The following is a 21,778-nucleotide window of genomic DNA, read 5'->3' as shown; positions in this document are numbered from 1 at the left end:
GCTTATTAAATTTTAATAAGGTTCTCCAGGCAACTTTCCCCCGTCGTAATTGCTTTGTGTATTTCCCCTATGGGGACTCTGCTTCTTGTTTGTTATCGACACAAAGCTGCTGAAATCACAGCTCTCTCTCTCTCCCTTTCTCTCAGTCATCGCCTCACACAATCTCAATTTTTTTAATTAACGTTAAATTTAACATTTAATAAGCTTTAAGTTGATATTAACATCCCGTAATTATCATCAACTTCCCATGTTGTTAAAAAAACAACAAACAAAAAAACTACATACCTACTACAGTGGCTGCAAAAAGTACCTGCATCAAATCCAGATTCCACAAATATCCAACAGCAACAGCTTGCAATACTGTGAGAGTTAGTTTAAAACTAAGGCTACTTACCCACATCATATTCAGCAAACGTTGCATCACTTTGAACTGGTAGGTGGACCATGAGAAATAACAGTGTCAAGGTATTTGTCACGTTGCAGATGTCACACCATCCTACATCGTAATGTCACATACTTATCTTACTCTCACAGATGGCAGATCAGGTGTGAATCACCTTCTTTTAATTTCCATGAGTGATTCATTACAGCCTCTAATTTTAAACCATTCTAACACCAGGCTTATGACTACTTATGACAGAATGCCTCCAATTCTAATGGTGCTATGAAAGTTTACTTTCCGCAGACAGGGAAATGTTGCTTTCATACCACTTTTCCTGCAGAGAAAGAGTGTGCCCTTAGGTAAAAGTGAGGGCCCACTTCTTTTTTCATGAAATGTGAAAACAAAGAAGGAACGGCTGTCATAACAGATGAAGAGTCTGCTGTGAAGTGTTCAGAGAGAAAGGAAGAGACATTTATTCCCTTTCTCGCTATAAAAAGTACCTTAAATGGTGTCTCTCCAGTTTCTGCTTTAGTTGTCGTGTCACTGTCCCAGCTCTCTTGATGTCCCAATAAACTTAAATCTGCATCTCATGGCTGTTAAAGATTGCAATGGCAGTCTGAGATGCTCATGCGTTTTATATCCAGATAGCATTCTGGGCATTCATTATCTGGACTGCATTTACAGTTTGCATTTCGAGTACCTCAAATCTGATCGGATAGCGATCTAATCAAACTAACTTGTATAAAATGTAAAGCTTACATATTAGATGAGAGATTGCATTAATCAGAAACTGAATGTTTTAATGTTTTTACAACATTCAAATGTTTGAGAGATAAAAGTTAAGATATTTTGTTTGATTTAGTTTAAAAGCATTCTCAAGCAACCCTGTGAAAAAAGTCATTGAGAGAGAAGTGAATAAAAAGTTGTGATTTCAAGTAAGTAGAATTAAATCTGTGACCAAACTGTTAAAATAAAATTTGTTGCTGTTTTTTTTTATTCTTCACATTACAAGAGCAGAATAAAAATGGCAATAAGTAGAGCAATCAGTTAAAGTAAATGCAGTTTTTATTATATCAATGTCAAATTAAAAATACTGAAAGACATTATACTAAATACTAAAAGTTGTTATATGTGCATTGTTTTACATTTGTGACTTTTTCAATTGTTAAAGTTATTATTATTTATTATTTTAAATATTATTATTTTATTGTTTAAGTACCTTTTTTTTTGACTGAATTAATAAATCAAACATATAAGTTTTGTCAACCACCTCTAAATTTAGATTTCATCCAATCAAAATGAGTGATACCAAATATAAATAAAAGGAGATACAGGAAATACAAAACAAACTGACAAATGATGCAGAGCAATAGGAGAGAGGTGGTATCGCATAACTTTTATATAGCAAAGTATAGTATACATATAGTACATGTAGTAAAATATGTATTATTTGTATAATTTAAATCTTAATTAATATTTAAATTACACAATATTTCATCATGTTGAAATCATAGTTTGAATTTAGTTGATTTTTTTTTTTTTATCTCTCGAGTTAATTACGCCACCAAAGAGTCTGTAATAAACAAAACAGATTAAATATGCTTTTCTGTGAGTAAATGCATAATTGTTGTCAGACAAACAAACAACCATCATTTAAAACAATGAACCACTCAAAAATCCTCGAGACAAACCAAAATGATTGATGTAAATCTTTGTTGAGTATATACAAACTGACCACTTTCAGTAAACATCTTTTTTATTTTTCTTTGAGCTTGTTCAGCCGAGGGCAGAGCTTTTTGAAGTTACTCATACTACAGTTGCATTACTTCAGAAACAGGATTCTGCGCTCTGCTGTTATATATATATTTATATATTCACATGTTTCCATGAAGTTTCTTAAGCTTAGGGTTCGGGCTGAAGCATCTGTGTTTGATCTAAGGGATCGCTCAAGGAATCCAAAGAGGATTGGTCTCTTTATCATCACAACAAACTTCAAAACGGGTTTATTAAAGGCAAGGCTTTTTTGTCAGAGCTATTTTTCCATTCTTTTCTCTCTCTCTGGGTCATCAGTCAGCAAAAATAACTTAAAAGACCTCTCTGCTTAACAGCTGTCACTCTCTCTTGACAGTTCACGTAAGAGTGCTTATACTGGTCTCACATCAGCACACTCCAGGTGAATGACTGTCGGCAGCTTTCTTTGACTCTCTGACAGCAATAAAGAAAAAAGAGCAAGGAAAATAACAATGCTTTTAAAAATAGCGACTGTGCTTTTTATTAAATCCTTCCAGCCCTATGGAAAAGTTAGTGACCTAAAGAGCATAGCAATCAGTATAACTGGCAAGTGAAAATTCTGCAATTCAGTCAAAATTTCTCCCTTGGAATACACAAAGAGGTGTTTAATATTTAAGGCAAAATATTTAAGCTGCTCTAGCTGCTCCAAAGTGAATTATTTGAATGGACACTCTCAAGCTTTTTTCTTAATGTTGTGCATCTTTATTTTTTAGCATTTCAATTAACATTATGTTTATCATTTCGAAATCATCAATTAAGATAATTATAATATAACTACATTTCACACACAAACAGATTCTCTCTCCCAATGCACATAACTGTGTAGACACCTTTAGAATAATTTCATTCATTTTGATGAAAAACATTTGCCATCAACATGTTGACATGAATAGAATAAAAAAAATTATCAATCTAACAATAATTTATTCATGGACACATTTCAGCCATAAAAAAATTAAAGGGGGGCGGGGGGGGTGAAATGCTATTTCATGCATACTGAGTTTTTTACACTGTTAAAGAGTTGGATTCCCATGCTAAACATGGACAAAGTTTCAAAAATTAATTTGTATGTCTGAAGGAGTATTTTTGTTCCAAAAATACTCCTTCCGGTTTGTCACAAGTTTCGGAAAGTTTTTTTCGAGTATGGCTCTGTGTGACGTTAGATGGAGCGGAATTTCCTTATATGGGTCCTAAGTGCACGTCTGCCGGAAGAGCGCGCGCTCCCGTATAGCAGAGCACTGAGAGGCTGAGCACAGACATTCACTGATCAGAGCGAGAGCGTCGTGAAATGTCACAGAAGTGTGTTTTTGGTTGCCAGGGCAAGACAACCCTGTACAGATTACCAAAAAAAAAAAAAAACAGCATTAAGGGACCAGTGGATGGAGTTTATTTTTACAGAGCATCAACGGAGTTGTGCAAGTGTTTTTGTTTGTTCCCTGCATTTCGAAGATGCTTGTTTTACAAACAAGGCCCAGTTTGACGCCAGATTTGCACATCGTTTATATCTAAAGAATAATGCAGTCGCAACGAAAAAGGGTCACGATCGTGTGTTGGAACCGCATGCGATGAGTAAAACTGCTTCAAATATCTCTGTGTTGTTAACTTAGCTATCGGCGCGTAAGCACATCAAGTAAACAACATGTTTACAACGATGTTGTCATCAAACTGCACTTCCCACATGTACAGCTTAAAAAAAAAAAAAAAAAGACGACATAAAGTGGAACTTAGTCATTTTCCAAAACCGCTAAGCAAATATATACAGTTTTAGTACATACCACATAGAGACGTCGTTGCTGATGCTGCTCTTGTTAAATTTCAGCCTCTGGATCTGTGTCACAGCTTCCAGATGCTCTCAACGCAAAAGCCTACTCACGCTCGTGATTCCTTAGCTCTGCCTACACGTCATGCCTCCAGCCGGTCATGTTTTTCCGGGAAAAATCGGTACAGACTATCTTTCTCTTATGAATATAATAAAACTAAAGACTTTTTGGAGTTATGAAGGATGCAGTACTACTCTATAGGTACTCAAGATTAACAGGATATTGAGTGAAAACGAGCATTTCACCCCCCCTTTAAGCATATTGTCAAAGGTTAGCTACATGTTTATAAATAATTCAAATGCTCTTTATGTTAGCGTATTAATGGTAAAAGTCTTCAGAAAACTAGTGGGGTTAACAAACTATTACTATAAGCATGATAAAAGTGATCTTGCCCAAGTGGCAGTATATTTTTGCCTTACTTGGGAGTGTGAACGAGTTACATAAACACATACATTATTGACTATATTACTTTTTTTTTTTTTTTGCAGTGACCTATGCTGTCAAATGACCACTGGTGTGGTTTACCGTTTGGCCTCAAAAGTCTTCTTTCTTTGAGTATATTTCCTGCTGTTAGGGAACCACGGAGACTGGAGGCCTGTCATTCTCCAGCGCATTGCTGAATGACCGTCTTTTGCTCACGAGTGGATCAATCTGAGCACAGGAAGCCAGAAACACCAGGGATCAGACTTCAGTGCTCTTACTGCTACTCTTCTGCCTGGGGCCCGCGGCACCAGGCCAAACTTCCGCTCAGCCATCAGGACCAGAAAACTGCAGCATACACACCACACAATCTCTAAAAAGAGTGCACATGCACGCTGTGATTGCCTCTAGAACTGTGCTTAGCATTGAGCTCCAGTCTTTTTTCAGGTCATTTTTTGATCTATCATCCACCAAAGTGGTAAAGCAGAGCGTTTATCACAATGGATGAAATAAGGTAATCACTTACGAACTGACTGCTTTCTCAAAAATTATGAACCTCACATACTCTGATGTAGTTATTGTTCCTGTCTAGAATCTCAACGATGGTTATGGCAGTTCTAAGAAGAGGGTTATTATGGCTGTCCGTATAAATGCCCATTCGGCAATCATCAGCAACTACGGTGCAATTTTAAGTAGCTGAAAAATCTCCACCAGAGTTGAACATGAATAAGGTGATGATAAAAAGCTTTGATTTACTGAGAATCTTTTTTCTAGCAGAGATGAAAGAGGAAATTATTTTTTTTTACCCCCAAAAAAGTGCAGTCTGTATGCCAAGTCTCTTGTGGTTTATTTTGTAATGTTGCAGTTTCTTTTTAGCATGTTAGACTGACCTCTCCCTGCACAGATAAAAACAAACCCATGTACATGTTTCAAACAAGTACGCAAACACTTGTGAATAACTTGGAAACTGAATTGAAGCATGGGTTAATCCTGTGGCCGCTGACACATCCTGTCTAACATATACGCGGTATCCAAGAGTTTTAATTCAATTAAGAATAACTCTTAAAGTCCCCATGATATCAAAATGTAGGTTTTTGTTGTCGTTTAGCACGAATACGTTTGCCTTAAGGTTATCTATAAGCTACTGTGTTCCTAAACAATGACAAAATTCGCATTTGGAAGAAATAAACATTCAAAACTTACAGTCTCTCACTTCCAGCAATATGGATAATTTTGATAAAATCTCCCTGCACTTAAGCTTATCACCAAACTTCCAATCAAATGCTCTCTAGAATCCAAAGCATCCAGCCCCCTACACTACAAACAGATGCTAAAGCTGCTTGTTCACAAAATTACTATTTCCTGTATGGTGAATGGCACATAGTGCACTACATGGGAAGAGGGAATGATTCAGACAGTGAATATTCTTTCGATTGGGGTAAATGAAGTCTTGTTTCTCGCTGTGTCATATGAACCATCACAGTGCCCACACAGTCTGCTCCGGTCCAGAGACACAATAACACAGAGAAGATCATATGCATGAATCGGCATATTGAACCCATTTGAATTCTACACAGAATGCAATATTTTATAACGATATGGATAAGATTCTAAGGAGAAATGGTTAGACAAACAGTATTAACGAGCAGAAGAGATAACACTGGTGCCTTGTGAAAACAAAGAATTTGAAATTATTTAACTTTTTTAATTTCAAATAAATATAAACTGAACAAAGAATTTGAAATTATTTAACTTTTTTAATTTCAAATAAATTTAAACTGAACAAAGAATTTGAAATGATTTAACTTTTTTAATTTCAAATCAATTTAAACTGAACAAAGAATTTGAAATGATTTAACTTTTTTAATTTCAAATCAATTTAAACTGAACATGAATAACCCAAAAAAGTTATCTTAAAACATACACTACAGTTAAAAATCTGGAACGGCAGGTTTTTATTATTATTATTATTATTTTATTTTTGAAAGAAGTGTGTATTTAATCAACAATTCTATAAAACAGTAATATTGGAAAATGATTGCACTTTAAAATAATTAACATTTTATTTATGTGATAGCAAAGAAGCAGTCATTATTCCAGTCTTTAATGTCAAACATGATCTTTCATAAATTATTCTAATATGCAAATTTTTTATTGTTGTTTTTATTAATGTTGTGTGCCTGTGTGTTTGTGTGTGTGTGTTTTATTAAATTATTTATTTAAATTTTTTTCCAGGATTGATTAGAAAGTTAAAGAAGAGTATTTATTGAAAATATAAATAATTTGTATGTATGTATTTATGCATGCGTGTATTTATTTAACCTATCCAAATGTTTTAATTGTGAGCATCAAATCAGCATATATGAATTTGAAATATATTCAAATGTGACACTGAAGACCGGAATAATGGCTGCATAAAATTCAGTTTTGTCATCACAGGAATATATTACATTTTAAAACATACTACATTAGAAAACAGTTCTTTAACATATTTTACAATATTAGTGTTTTTACTTTTATTTTTGTTGTAATAAGTGCAGCCTTGGTGAACACAAGAGACTTCTTTCATAAAAAATTTAATCTTCTTTCATTAAACTTAAAATAAATAAATAGACTGGTTATGTATGAACCAGTTTAAATGCCAATTATAGAAATGATTCAAAGTATTTTATACATACATGAATATATGAATTGTATTTAATTAATATATGATTATTATACACTTAAGGACATTTCATTTCCTCTTCAAAAAGAAGCCAGCAACATGAAACAGATTCTGGATTTATTATATAGCTGAAGAGCAAGAGAAAAATCTTCTCCCAAGCTCAAGGGATTATTTTTATTAAATTACATATTACGTGTTCACCCTGAGGTCTGCATATGGTTTAATGATCACAGTCTAAAGCTGTTGTTAACAGTTTAATGGAAATCGTTTGTAGTTCAGATAAAAGAGCATGTCGCATAACACAAAGGTGTTAAATTAAATAATAATAATAATAATAATAATTCAACAATCAGATCACAGACAGTCACTATAAAAAATAAAAATAAAAAAATAAATACTGCTTAAAAGCCAATACTTCCTGTTGCACAGCACATATTCAAATGTATGGCAAATAAGCCTTGAATTCCAAGAGCTCATTAAAATGTATAAGTTTGCCACTGACCTTTTAGGCAGCAGAGATGTAGCAGATTCTACTCTAATGGTTCGTTTTTCTAGTTAATTTGAACAGGCGACTGTCGAACACTGGAGAGCATTAATTCAGACAGTTTATATCAGTGTGCCTCATGCTACATTCTTTAAATTCTCCTTCAAAGCTGCAATTACATGTTACTAATTGATGAACACGCACTTTGGCGAATTTTCCTCTTCACCGTTGTGAACGTTGCTTCTCAGTCCAGCCAGATTCACCGCCAATTTGCATCAGAAATTAAATTTCCACAGCCAAAGTAGGTTAGTGAGTGGAGTGGGGCCATTTTGCATAGCGCCATTCGCCTCGGTGGAGGACAGATCAAATGGCAGTCACTGTGCCTGGAGCAGACAGGGAGCAGCTGCCAGTACGGTAAGGCCACCACCACCCCCCTTAGGCCACCTTCTTCTCAATGGTGTCCTAGAACTCAAGCCCATAACCTCCCTCCACTTCAAGCCTGCCTAGCTTCCTGACGTCCTGGAATTTATGGGTCAGTGCTCAGGCAGCCGACCAGCAGGAACTACATTCAAATGATTGAGAAGTATGGCTTTCCTGAGGTAAATGTAGAATTACATGAAAAGGTTTACAAGCTGCATTGACATCTTAATGCAACTTAAACACTGACTGAAGCATTACATGAGACATGACACATTTCAGAAAGTTACTGCTTATTTCAAAATTAACAAAGCATCAAGATAATTTACGATTATTAGATGATAGGCATGCCGTAAATATTCAATTGCAAAAAAAGAAGCATAAACTAAAAGAACTCTTTTCATTCAAATGAAGATCCATTAAAAATGAGAAATCGATTTTGTTAACCCAGCCCTAGCATGACAGATTTACCTGTTGTAGTTTATCAATGGCATGTAGTAGACACAGACGCTGTCAAAACATGCAAAAGAGAAAACGCTAATCAAATGTCATTGCTTCTCCAAAACCCCGAATTCAGTACTGAAAACCCTTTCCAACCATTAGGCCATTTCCTAGAGCTCTTTTTATGACATCTTTACCCCTGACCCCTCTGCAACTCTCTGTGCCCTACACTTCAGTTCAATGTCAGGACAGCTTGCATTGAGGGTCATGTCTGCAAGTGCGAACCGGTTCGCCTGAGGTCCTCTCTCCCTTTCTCTCTCTCACACTACACATGCATCACCTTACTGACCCTTCTCTTTACTGAAGGGAAACACTCTCCCTAGCACTGAAACAACTGCACTGTAATTACCGTCATTTGTCAAGCGTGTGCCTGATTTATAGTCAATTAAAAATATCCCAAAAAGCGGCAGTGGGCCCTGTTGTATGTGGGCCGTGTGATTAATGTTGTACAATTACAGCTGTGAGAGTGGCGTGAGCTAGAGAAAACTGTGTCAAGAGATACAGAGATTTCACTACATGGCTTAAAACAGAGATTAGATTACTATGGGAAAAAAAAAACTAATTACTTTACCCCAGGATTGACTAGAACAGTATTTATTGAAAATATAAATATTTTGTATATATGTTTTTATGTTTTCAGTTCAATGAAAACTTTAAATTTGGTTTTGTCATTTCAGTAAAAAAAGAAAAATTATATATATATATAAATAAAAAAATTATGAGGGAAAGTAAACCCCATACAGACTGATCTCATTACATGTTCATACTATCTAGCTCAAGATAAATAAAATATTTGTTCTGTTAGACAAAAAGATAAAGGTGCACAGCATCAGGTTGAAGGTTTCTTTAGCAAAGGTTCTTGTAAGCTGCCATCATCTCTTACCTCTATAATCACATATCATAAATTGATATTATTTGACCATGGTCATTTCACAGCCAGTAAAAAAAGGGCTACAGTAAAGCGTGGTTATGTGCCTTTGACATGCTCGAAACACTTATGCCTGTAAACTCAAAGATCTTGAGGGTACATCTCAATTGCATGTATTTAAAACCAGTAAGCAATGCAGAAGGCTGAGTCTACTTAAGATGGAAAAATGATAAAGTCAAGCACAACACAATAGAGGAAGTCTGAGGTTCTTTCAGGAAGAGGTACTCCAGAGCTAATAATCAGTGCCAGGCCTAAACAGATACACTATTGTATGGACTCAGAACTGAGGAAGTATCTGGACACTATTGTGATGACGGCCAATCAATATCGCAACACAAAGACTGACTGCCATATGGGCGATAGTGAATCACATGTTGCGTGTTACACTGCCAGTCTGTATTTGGACTGAGGAATGAGGCTGCTGCAAGGTTTCTGGCCTTGCTTTGCATGATGTAATGATGAGCAAGAGAAATAGATGGAAGTAAGTGTTTGAATCACCAATGAGGAGTAAGAATCTGATGGAAAACGTCCCAGAATGAAGCAATGAACACATTTACATTATGAAGAAATTAAAACTACAGTAGCTATGAGCAATCTTATCCAGCCTAATCAGTAAACACAGAAAGGGGATTTGTTAAGTGTTAAGTTACTGAATGCGTCTGAAAATTCAAAATAGGTTTAAATTACATTATTATTTAGAAAAATACAATTTAGATTAAATTATTATTATTATTATTAAAATTCATATACATCCCAAACACAACTCATATACTTTCTTGACTCATAAACTAATTTCCTATATGATTATGGGACAATTTTTCAAAGAGGTAAAGTTTTGCGAGGAGAACATCTAGATGAAGTGATTTATTGTGCAATGAGAAAAGGATAAATTGTCCAGTCTTCAGGCTGGGACTCAATACTAGCCGATATCACCTTCTACTTTGATATGTGATCTCTCTGATCTGCGTTGGGTGATATTCTAATTTCCCAGCGGCAGAGGAGTTTCGAGCCGAGCAGATTTTGTATTTTTGGTGCGACCTGCTGCGGGATAATAAGTGTGTGAAATTGGAGCTGGTGTTGAATTAACGGTGTGGGGCTCTGGGAGAAGAAAAGATCAATCTCATTGGCTTTCATAAAATTGCATTCCATTTTTCCTCCTTCATTATAGTGTGGGACGAGGAGAATGGCGATACCTATACAGTGAGTATCCAGAGAAATGAGAGCACTCCACTTTATTTGATTTTCGTTTTAGTAATATAAAAACGATATCCCATTCGAGAGAACGTCGCACTGACTCTTATTGGCAGGTGCTCCTGAAAATGACTTTACTCCTAATTTAGGTGCACAATTTGATAGGATGGAAAAAAGTAATCATATTTGATTTAGATTTATCTCTGGACTTACATCTCGGTTTTCATGTTGTCAAAATCCAATTTACAAAGGTAATTTAAACACATACACACCCACCATTCAAATGTTTGTGACCAGTACGATTTTGAATGTCTGTTATGCTCATCATGGCTGCATTTATTTGATAAAAAAAATCTAACTGAATAAAAAAAAAAAGTGAAATATTATTAACATTTCAAATAACTATTCTATTTTAATAATCCATGCTGATTTATTATCAGTTTTGGAAACAGTTGTGCTCTTTTTTTTTTTCTTTTTTTTTTTTATCTGTTATTGATGAATAAAAAGTTAAATATAGCCACATTTATTCACAATGGAAATATTTTGTAACAATATAAGTACTTAACTACAAGTTTTTATTAACAACGTAACATCCTTGCAGAATAAAAGTACTAATTCCTTTAAAAACAAAAACAAAAATAGTACTAACGCCAAACTTTTGAACAGTTATGCATATTGTTACAAAAGGCTTATTTTTTGAAGGAATGACACTGAATACTGTAATAATGGCTGATTAGATTTTTTGAACCGGTCTATTATTACTATTATTTTTCTCTTTGACGTTGTAGTCTATATATGAAGAGTTCAGATTTAAAAGCCTCTAAGTGCCATCTGAAATTTTCATCTAAAATTAGGATTTTTATCAAGCTCCTATGCTTAGGTTGGGTCATTTTACTTTAACTGCAATGTGCAGGTCCTTTTCCAGGCTATTAAAGTGCAATAACTGAACATAAATATAGGAGCCTGATAAAAATCCTAATTTTAGATGAACATTTCAGATGGCACTTAGAAGCTTTTGCATCTGAACTCTTCACATATACATATACATATATATACATATACATATATACATATATATATATATATATATATATACATACATACATATATATATATATATACATATACATATATATATATATATATATATATATATATGCCTCATATGCATTTAGACTTATATGCATGTTTGCTGCCTTTCTGAAAGTTCATTAATTTTGTTGACCTAGGACTCTCAGGTGGGTAGCGTTGACCACCTCGAGACTGCTTCCATCTGCATAATTACTGAAAAGGCATGGCCAAACAGGAGGAGAGGAGAGCAGAGTATTTACATAAATCTGCATATGTCACCTGCACAGCTGACTGCCTCTGACACCAGCGATGAGTCACCAGCCACACACCTGCAAACACTAACTCACACACACACACACACGCACACACACAGCAAATGCATTCAGCATACAGACAGTAATGTGCTCATTAGAACCTCTTCACTGCTGTAAGATGCACTTAAAACCACACTTGTACATCAGTACATGAACGCTCGGGTTTCATTTTATGGCTATAATCAAGTGTACTGCCATACTGAATTTAGCTTAAGTTATTTTAACCATGTCCCCCTGTATCTGATTCCTTCATATACTTCTGTCTCATAATCCTTTAACACTAGAATCTGCTCTTTCAATATAATTTCTTACTGGTTACTTACTGCTTTCAGCTTTTAAAAATGTAAATATGCACAAATCTTTATTGAATCTTTAATATATTTATAAATATATAATGTATAATAAAATATTAGTAACACTTCATTTTACACTGTCCTTGTTACACATATATGTACTTAGAATCATCATAACAATTAATATGCATACTTAAATGCAAGTAACCCTAAGCCAAACCCAAATCCTAACCCTAACTATATAGTAAGTACATTTAGTTAATCAATATTACTCAGTACTTAAATTTATAATTACACTGTAACAAGGACATCTTAAAATAAAATGTAACCCCTAACTCTAATCCTAACCATATTGTAAGTTTGTTGTTAATTAATATTAGTTATTAATTATTATTAATAATACTTATTAATTCCCCTTAATTACTAATATTATATATTTTTTTAAAATATTGAAGGTTTATTTATTTAAGAAATTATTTTTAGAGAAAACACCTTTACTATTTTTTTGAGAATTCAGCACAGATGCATTTAACTGACCAAAAGTGATAGCAAAGACCTTTCTAAAAATTTATTTTTCAAATAAATGTTCTTTTAAATTTCTAAAAATATTAAGCAGCACAATAATTTTTTTAATGATTATGATTATTATTATTATATTTATTTTAAGTTTCTTGAGCACCAATATCACTGCTGTTGATCTTAAGAGAAAACCCCCGCCCCACCCCGCCAAAAAACATAACAAAAAAATACACCTACCCAAACACCTGAACAGTAGTTTGTGTATAAACACGCACACACACACACACACACACACACTTTACATAAAAATATCTATAAATATGAATGAGTTCGCCCTGGCCAGTTTTTCTTGTGTAGCAGCTGTACTACCTTCAAGAAAATAGAGCTTCCAGCAAATAAACTGTGTACTTCTCTGACTGAATGATCACGCTTTTCCAAACATGCATGGTAATGCCATTGCTTATGTTTTGGTTAACTAGGAAAGTTATTTGCACATGTGTGCGAACTTGTGCACATAAGTGAGTGTTTCTGGTGTGTTGTGCTGTGCTGTGCTGACAGGAGCATATTCAGGGTAATAGAAGTGCACAGTGGTTACAGGGTGACTCAGTAATGCGGAACTGAGCTCTGTCTCCATGGGCATGGATCGCTGGGTCCCTAGATGACAGAATGCCTCAGCGCCCTTCCCTATCGAATAGAATAGAATAAAAAGATTGAAACTCCAGGCAAGATTGGCCAGCTTGCTGAATTGGTGATAAAATATATATTTTTCTATTGGGAAAAGTACTTCTCATTAAATGTTTGGCCTGATGACGGTGCTTTCACTCCGTTTCTTTGTCTGTCAGCGTAATGGTGTTGAGTGGTGTACTTTGTCAGTGCAATCATGTTCTGTAGCTTAAGTAAATTGAAAATCAAAAGGAACAATCTTTTGTAAGGACCGACGCCACTCTCACTGTTCTAATTACATGGATCAATGGCTCCTCCCAACCCGGCTCCAAATCGGTGACTATGTGCAAACTCAACATGTCATGTCCAGTCGCACACACAAACACAAGCTTTCACAAAAAAAAAATATCGTCATGCAAACTGCAGCATCTGCACTACTTTCTTGGCAGACTATGGTGCCCATTCTTCCTCTTTTGGCTGTGCAACCTGTTGATATAACTGTCAATTTGGGAAGAAGAGACGGAAAATAATGGCACTTTGGCAGAGATGCTCGAATCCCACTGGGGCACGAAGTGGTGCCAGCTAGACATTACTGCCGATCCCAGAGGAGTTGAAGAAAAGCTTGAAGACATTACTGTGCGTCTCTCCGAGGAGACATGGTCCAGTGAATTGTGAAAATCAAGAGGAACAGTTGTTTTGATTTTTTTTGACCGAGGACTGACATCATCGCACGACTCCATGAGATCCAACAGAGCCTGATTAGCCAAATAAATCATTCCCACTGTTCTGTTAAAATACAAATCTTTTAGGATTCCTTTCAGGTGACACTGGAATTTACAGCCTTAAATGCTCTTCAAAATTACATTGATAAATGTCAATTATTAGGTATTAAACATGATAATATACTGTAAATAATGGCTATTACTTTCATGGTCCAATATTTAGTGGTGGACTTCTAAATAAGTCACAAATGGTGTAACTATCAGTCTATACATCAATTGGTACAATGATCAATCATTAGAAAGAACGAACGATTGAGCAATAGATAAAACAAACAAACAATGCATGGATGGATAGATGGACAAGTGGTTTAGCTGTTTAAGTGTACATCCATTTCAAGCAGTTCAAAACATTCTGACTATTTTGTTGGACTGGTTATGAATTTCAAGCTTGGCTATACTCCTCCACTACTTTCTCTCATGACTTCCTGCCAGGTTTTCACAATCGGGGATCAGTGATGTTCCATCCAGCAGTGAAGCCACTGTCTGCCTGCTCTCACTGCAGCACTGACCTCTGCAGCATGATTGGTCCCCTGTCTGATTACTATTCACATGCAGTACAAGACCTCTGGACATCTCGGAGATGAACACCACATAGTGGATTGAATTTATTATTATTTTTTTTTTCATTTATTTTATTCATTTGTCATGTTAGGCTTGAGGGGTGGGTGGGTTACAACTCCACCAGGCAACGCATTGTTCATAATTTTTCTCAAAAAGTGATTAATATGTTGTTGCTCTCAAAACACTCATGGTGCTGCCTCTTTCATTCAAGGCAGTGTACAAGTATCCTGTGGGGACGTACATGCTTAATGTGTAATTAGACTGTAATTTCATTAATCACTCCGATTCTCGGGGATCTCAGGAGAGTTTCATTGTGTGAATGTGGAGACCTGGGTGGAACGACTCCTTTATTAGCAGTTCTCACTTTCTGCTTTCCTTTCTCTGCTGTCATCGTTCCTGTCTTGCGACTGTTGGCCATTCTAAAGGTTTTTTTTTTGATAATCTGTCCTCTGAAAAATATGATGCAGACAGAAAATGTCTGAATTGCGGCGGCGTCTGCCAGAATCTTGACATGAATTTTTATGTAGAAAGTTCTAAGCAGCTGCAGCCGTTACAAGCAGCAGCCACTGGAAGAAACTGGAATCACAAAGGCTGTGTAAACATTCTCACAATCATACAGAATAATTTATGAGCACCAGATCATTTTGATGTTGTGTTTGGACACTTTTTTTTTTATAAATGGAAAAGTATTGTGCATGATGATGAGAATAATGAACAATCAACATTTACCCGTGGCCAATGAGAACTGTTCCAACATGGCATACACAGCCAGGTGTGTGAAAGAGAGAAAGTGGGAGGCAAGAGAAAGCCAAAAAAATAATAATTCCACTACCAAACCTGCACCTTCTCATTCACTGATAATGACATCATTGCCGTACCTTGCAGCAGAGGGACGTCTTTGAGGAACCCTCCACTGTACTCCACCTGGTACTTCTTCTCCTGGAATCCTGGTATACATTCAGCTTTCTCTTCCTCTTCCTGCGATCCAGTGCATACAACCTGAAACGGAATGATAGATTTCCATTCAATTACTGAATACAGTTGACAATTTTTACGTCTTAGATCATAAAGAGTACTATTTTTACCAATACTTACATAATTGCATTTAGATTTGTATTAAAATTGAAACCCCAATTAAAACTGCAACCATAACTAAAAAAGTAATCAAGGCCAATTGTTAACACTTCTAAAATACATAAATAATTTTTTAATTTAATAAATGTTCATTTAATAAATATAGTATTTGAAATCAAAGTCACTATTGCACAAATTATACACTGTATTAAGTTGATTCTGCTGTGTATTTTATGAATTTTTCAATCAAAACTGTGAATAGCCTACATTTTAATTATTTGAAATTAGTTCAATTCTTTCTCCAAGGACTTACTGATGAGCCAAAAAGTCATGAACAGCCTTCAAAAAGAAAATAATAATTTTTAAAAAGATGTTTTAAAAGTTTGAATTGTCATACGTTTTAAGCACTAGAATTATAATTGCTGCTGCCTTTAGAGCCATAATGAAATAACCACATGCTACATCATGTCATTTTAGATTTTACCCAACAACCTAAGATTAAGCTTCAAAAGCCATCAAATGTTCACACAGCGGAAGAAATATAGTTTACGAAACCTTTTATAGCTCAAACTGCTTTCCTTATGTGACATGAACTCTACTTAGCATTTGCAGAAAAAGTGTCATCATTCTAGACTGTATACGATTCAAAAAATGTAACTTTAATACAAAGCAGAATGTCTTTGCAATGTTTTGACCCCTTTGTAAACTGCCACAGTCTTATACAATCTCTCTCTAGCCACAACACAAATCAAATGTAACTAGAATTTCATGTTTTTTTTTTTTTCACAGTGCCAATACTCAGTGAACTTTTCTAACTTTAATTTATTCTCAGAACTAAACATATACAGTAGCCAAGGTTTTCTATGCAAAGGATTTATACAACCTAATTTTGCTTTGTATATTAAATCTTTTGAAAGAGCAAAAAACTCAGTTTTTCCTGTTCTTAGTTAAAACGACTTCAACTTTACGACTAAAACAAGTGTGCAGACCAAATCTGGTGTAGATCAACAAGTCCGTCAACCCCATAATGACTAAAGGCTGCTTTTACGGGCAAACAAGAGCGCAATGATCCTAGTCGATTACACTATACAAAACTTAGGAAGGCAAAGCTTGTCCTCATTAAGAATTAAAGGTAATCATCCAGCTTTTAAAATGCAGAGGAACTTGCTGTTTTTTGGCTTTTAGGTCTATGGTAGATGGCTTTTTCCCTTTTGTAAAGGCCAGTCAAACATGCAGCACCAACCTTTCTGTCCATCTTCCTCTCTTACTCCCAGCAACATTATTACTCTTTCACACCTATGTTTTTCTCTCCCTCAATCAACCTTTCAGCTGGATTCTTTCTGACAATGACACACCCACATGCCATCCTTGAATATACAGCCCTGTTCCTCCTCTCAGTTCTACACAGTACATAACAACTCTAGACACACAGATGGAATTTCAGAGATCTGCTCAAAAGGTCCTTCCTTGGGAATACAATCATCACAGATTCAATACATCTTAAACACAAAGCATAAATCATCAGCTGTGCGGTCTAAAACACACTAAATAAATAGTCTATATACGTAAATATTTTAAATTAGATAACTCATTCATGAACAATGAAGGTATTAGCTTAATTTTCTCCCTTTGTGTTTAGTAAAACCCAGTGCTTTCTTAACATTCATTCTTTATGAAAGGATATGCACAAATGTATATGTATATGTATATATCACACAGCTGCTTTGAAGATAAAAAAAAGCAATTATTTCAAACTTGAAAGAAAATAATGCATTAGCATACATAGTGCCAGCTCAACCTAAAAGACAATATAGGATATATATCAGTCCTAGGTGATTAATTGCAATCAACTACTGCACTGATTAACTACACTGACACATCAGATGAGAATATAATTTGAATTGAACATGAGATTGAAAATGACTTTAACTTTGTTGAACTGTTATTGAACTGAACTGAATCCACAATGACCCGTGACACATTTGTAGCTTATAGTTGTTTTAAAGATACTGTTCACTTTTCTTCTGTAGAGCTGAAAGCTTGTAGAGTTAAAACTGAATCAGTTTTGTAACTGGTGTATTTTACAGTATGTTAACACTGTTATTTCCCTGTTTACTAATGTGAAGCTGATTTGAAACTATTTGTATTGTATAGAGCACTATAAAAAAATAAATGTGACTTGACTTGAACCCTAAAATGTTGGAGAGGCGCAGTGAAAAAAACAAAGTTCACACCTTCTGATGTGAGAACTTTTAACACTGAATCAGCAGATTATTATGACTAAACTAAAAATGGAAACTATATACAGTATACATACACACTTGGGATCAATAAGGTTTCGTGTGTGTGTGTGTGTGTGTGTGAATGAGAGACTGAAAAATTTAAATAAAAAAATATATATCAAAAGTGGACAAATGCATTTGTAATGTAAAAACATTTTTTTATATATATTTCTTATTTTATGAATTTAAAATTATAAAAAAAATGTTTAACTTCTTTCTATTCATCAATGAATCCTGGAGAAAAAGAAAATCACAAATGAAAAAAAAAAGTATATTATTTTTTTTTTTTACATAAGTGGGACCTATTTTTATGTCCCAGTCACTTTAATATTCCTTTCCTATCTTTGTTCACTAACTGGTTCCTATGAATAAAACAACAACGGCTAAAACAAATAATCTAACCATACTTTTATACCTACTTCAGCATAGAAAGTACATATTCAAGGTGTTGTCCATTCAATAAAACACCTTCAGTACTTCAATGTTTGTTCAAACTGCAGCCTTGTTCAGCCATTCTGCATTTTACTGAGGTCTCTTTAGTTGTTATTGAAGATTATATCATAGGCAATTCTAGAAGATCAGTCAAAAAAAAAAAAAAAAAAAAAGAGTTGGAGAGCATAGGATGCCAATGGCGTTGTAAGTAGCCAGATGGGAAAGAGAATGCACATCAACAGGACAGCTCTCAAACGACTGCTGCACCTCACTGTTTGTTCAGATTATATTTCTGGATATGAGATTGTATGCTTTACGCTGTCGCTTCCTTCAAATCCCTTGAAAGAAGAATTCATGCCAGGGAGCTTCAGCGTTAGGGAGCTTCAAGCAGATTATTATTACAGCAATTCAGAGTTTCAAGAAAAACTGCAGCTGGAAAAAATAAAAATAAAAAGCCATTTGCGATCGCACACTCAGCAATACGGCACAGAGTTTTCTTTGACATGTCCCCTAGGATACGACATGGACCAAAAAAATAATAATAATACATTGGAGAATCTCAGCATTCTGTATTCTGAGGGGAAATAAATGCTTATTTTAGCTTTTTTTTTTTTTATTTAATGAGCCAAATATGACAAAAGTGCTGTGTTTACAGAAATGGAAAAAATACTATCATTCTTGTCCTACAGGTTAATTTGCTGCTAAAATGGCACTGCCCTCAGTGATGCTCGGATAGCTCTATGCAGTCTCTTATTAAACTCACAAAGGCATTCTCTGCTTTATCTCTAATTTAATGACAAATACATCTGGGGGTTAAGGGCACCGTTTCCAAACAAGGTCTCCACTCTTTATGGTTGTTTCTATTCAACCCACTGCTTCTTCAGTCCTTCGGGAGTTCTCTTAATGGAGTTTCTCATAAGAGAACAGAAGCTAGTTTAGTTACTCAGAAACTCAATGACTTTTCTTAGCCACGTGAAGCAAATATTCTTAGAATTGCCTCAGCAGGGCAGGGATAACATTGCATAAAAGACAGCATGACAGAAATTCTTCAATCAGCATGGTGAACATCATTTGAACATCCATCCAGACAAAAAATGTCAGAGCAGATATTATCATAGGGCATCTGTGCATATGTTTGCCCAGTCTCCGAACAAAGAGAGAATAAAATGATAAAGAAATAAAGATGATAAGAAAAAAAGAAGGCAGACATTAATTATGCTGTGTCCTTCAAACTGCCCGGGGCAAAAATGTAAAAAAAAATTGACAGAACTTTACTATTTCAAAGGGTGCAAAGGACTTCTTCACGTAGGATTTGTTCTTTTCTGAAAATTCATTTAATTATTATTTTAATTTATTTTTGTTAATTGTTAACTAAGGTAAATGTACTTAAAAAAACGGGAATTTTCTAACTTTTCAAGCCAAGGACCCACAAATATGATGATCTCTTAAATGGGACACCATTTCTAAAATGTAACGTCATATTTTCATGTGCAAATATCCATTTATGCTGTGTGTGAAAAATATTAATGTGATATAATTGTATGAGTACAACACATTGTTTCTAAACATAAATAATTTATGGTTTAATTTTTGAAAATTCAGTAAGAAACAACATTTAAATTAATTTAGTGATAAAATAATGATTTGTGACTAGAAAGATTAAAAACAGTAAATCACTTCAATTTCTGTACGAGTGTAAAAAAAATATTACATGAAACATTAATAAAAGGTAAAAAAATATATAATTATATATTATATATTATAATTATATTTTGCATTTATATATATATATATATATATATATGTTTTCAAAGATCAAACATATAATAAAAAGTATATAATAATTACATATTTTATTTTCGCAAATGTTCCATGTACTCTTCTTCTGGCCCAGCTTGGAAACCCTAGCTGTATGTACTTTAGCTCTATGAATGAAGAACATCTTTGGCGGATGCACCAAAATATCACTTTTCAAGATGCTGTGTCAAGGTAAAAATAACTTCGGACACCTAGTGCAGGCGATCAATACCATATTTAAAACTATAAAAAGATTATTATATATAAAAGATTTAAAAAAATAATCAGATTAGGGGTCGGGATAATAAAGACATATTGACAAGTGTATTAAAAGCTCCTATAAATGCACCTTATGTTCAATACTGTTGCACTCTGTCAAACTGCTAGAAAGCATCCTTTGAGAGCGATCACACTCTGTGCGTGTGTGAGGGAGTACTCATTTTGGTGTCACAGCTGATGACAACCAATGAGAGGACAGAGAACTGAGGTAAAGGGAAAGAGTGTATGTGCTCCCATGCTCTCAGAACTGTATGGCCTTGATTGATGGGTATTGTGAACGTCTGTCTTCATCTCTGTTGTGTGGCTGCTTACAGGGATACGGGCGTCCGAAGCAAAAACACCACATGCTGCCTTGCCTCAATTTATACCTTCTTTCTTGTCTTCTCCTTTGTCTGAACTGGACGGCGTAATTGATTGCTTGTCATGTTGGACACCTTATCGGTTCATTTCTGTGATACAGCTGTGTGGAGCCTTCATTAGTTTCTAATAATTTGACTCAGCATGATTCCCTTATTAAACAAAACTAGAGAAGATGACTCTGGTGGGCTGTGATCGAGGGGGCAGGGGTTAGGAAATGACAATGTTCCCTGCTGTTCCGGAGAGAAAAACATTTAAATGTGCTTTTAGAAGTCTGAGCTTTTCTTTTAGGTCTTACTGCTTTTGAACGACAAAGGGGGGAAATTAAATGGATAGTTCACTCAACAATTAAATTCTGTCAGCATGCACTCACCCTCATGTCGTTCCAAAGCTGTGGGAAGATATTTAAGACTGTTTTCCATGCAAATAATGACGACGGAAGCTTCAAGCCTTTGAAAAAGCATACAAAGCACTATAAAGTGTAATAAAATGTAAATTCTAAGCATTCTGATATCAGGAACCCATACGACATAAGCCATGCATGCTTTCATAAGGACAGAAATACAGATGTGCATAAATTACAGAACCATGTGCCAATATTCCTTTAAATCAGTGAGTTAACTATTGATTGAATCAGTTAGTTGAGGTGAAACAGATCAGTCCGATTCATTAATACATCACTGAGACACATTAGGATAATTACTTCTGCGTACTGTACACGTCCTAAAACAAGAGACTGGACTTCCTTTGAAGGC

The 21,778-nt window shown here is 34.9% G+C and overlaps 1 protein-coding gene across 1 annotated transcript in view; it reads right to left on the bottom strand.

Annotated features, from left to right (window-relative positions):
• The window catches only part of LOC127933837 (cadherin-13-like), a 300,617-nt gene that overhangs the window by 175,608 nt on the left and 103,231 nt on the right, over positions 1 to 21,778 (bottom strand). Inside the window, exon 2 of the mRNA XM_052530852.1 lies at positions 15,681 to 15,801. Coding sequence (XP_052386812.1) covers positions 15,681 to 15,801 — 121 coding nt within the window. The remainder of the gene's footprint in view (positions 1 to 15,680; positions 15,802 to 21,778) is intronic.

Source organism: Carassius gibelio, chromosome A18 (assembly GCF_023724105.1).
Source record: "Carassius gibelio isolate Cgi1373 ecotype wild population from Czech Republic chromosome A18, carGib1.2-hapl.c, whole genome shotgun sequence".
NCBI classification, from domain to species: domain Eukaryota; kingdom Metazoa; phylum Chordata; class Actinopteri; order Cypriniformes; family Cyprinidae; genus Carassius; species Carassius gibelio.
The sequence above is the reverse complement of the archived record's forward strand: the minus strand, read 5'-3'. Positions and strand labels throughout refer to the sequence as shown.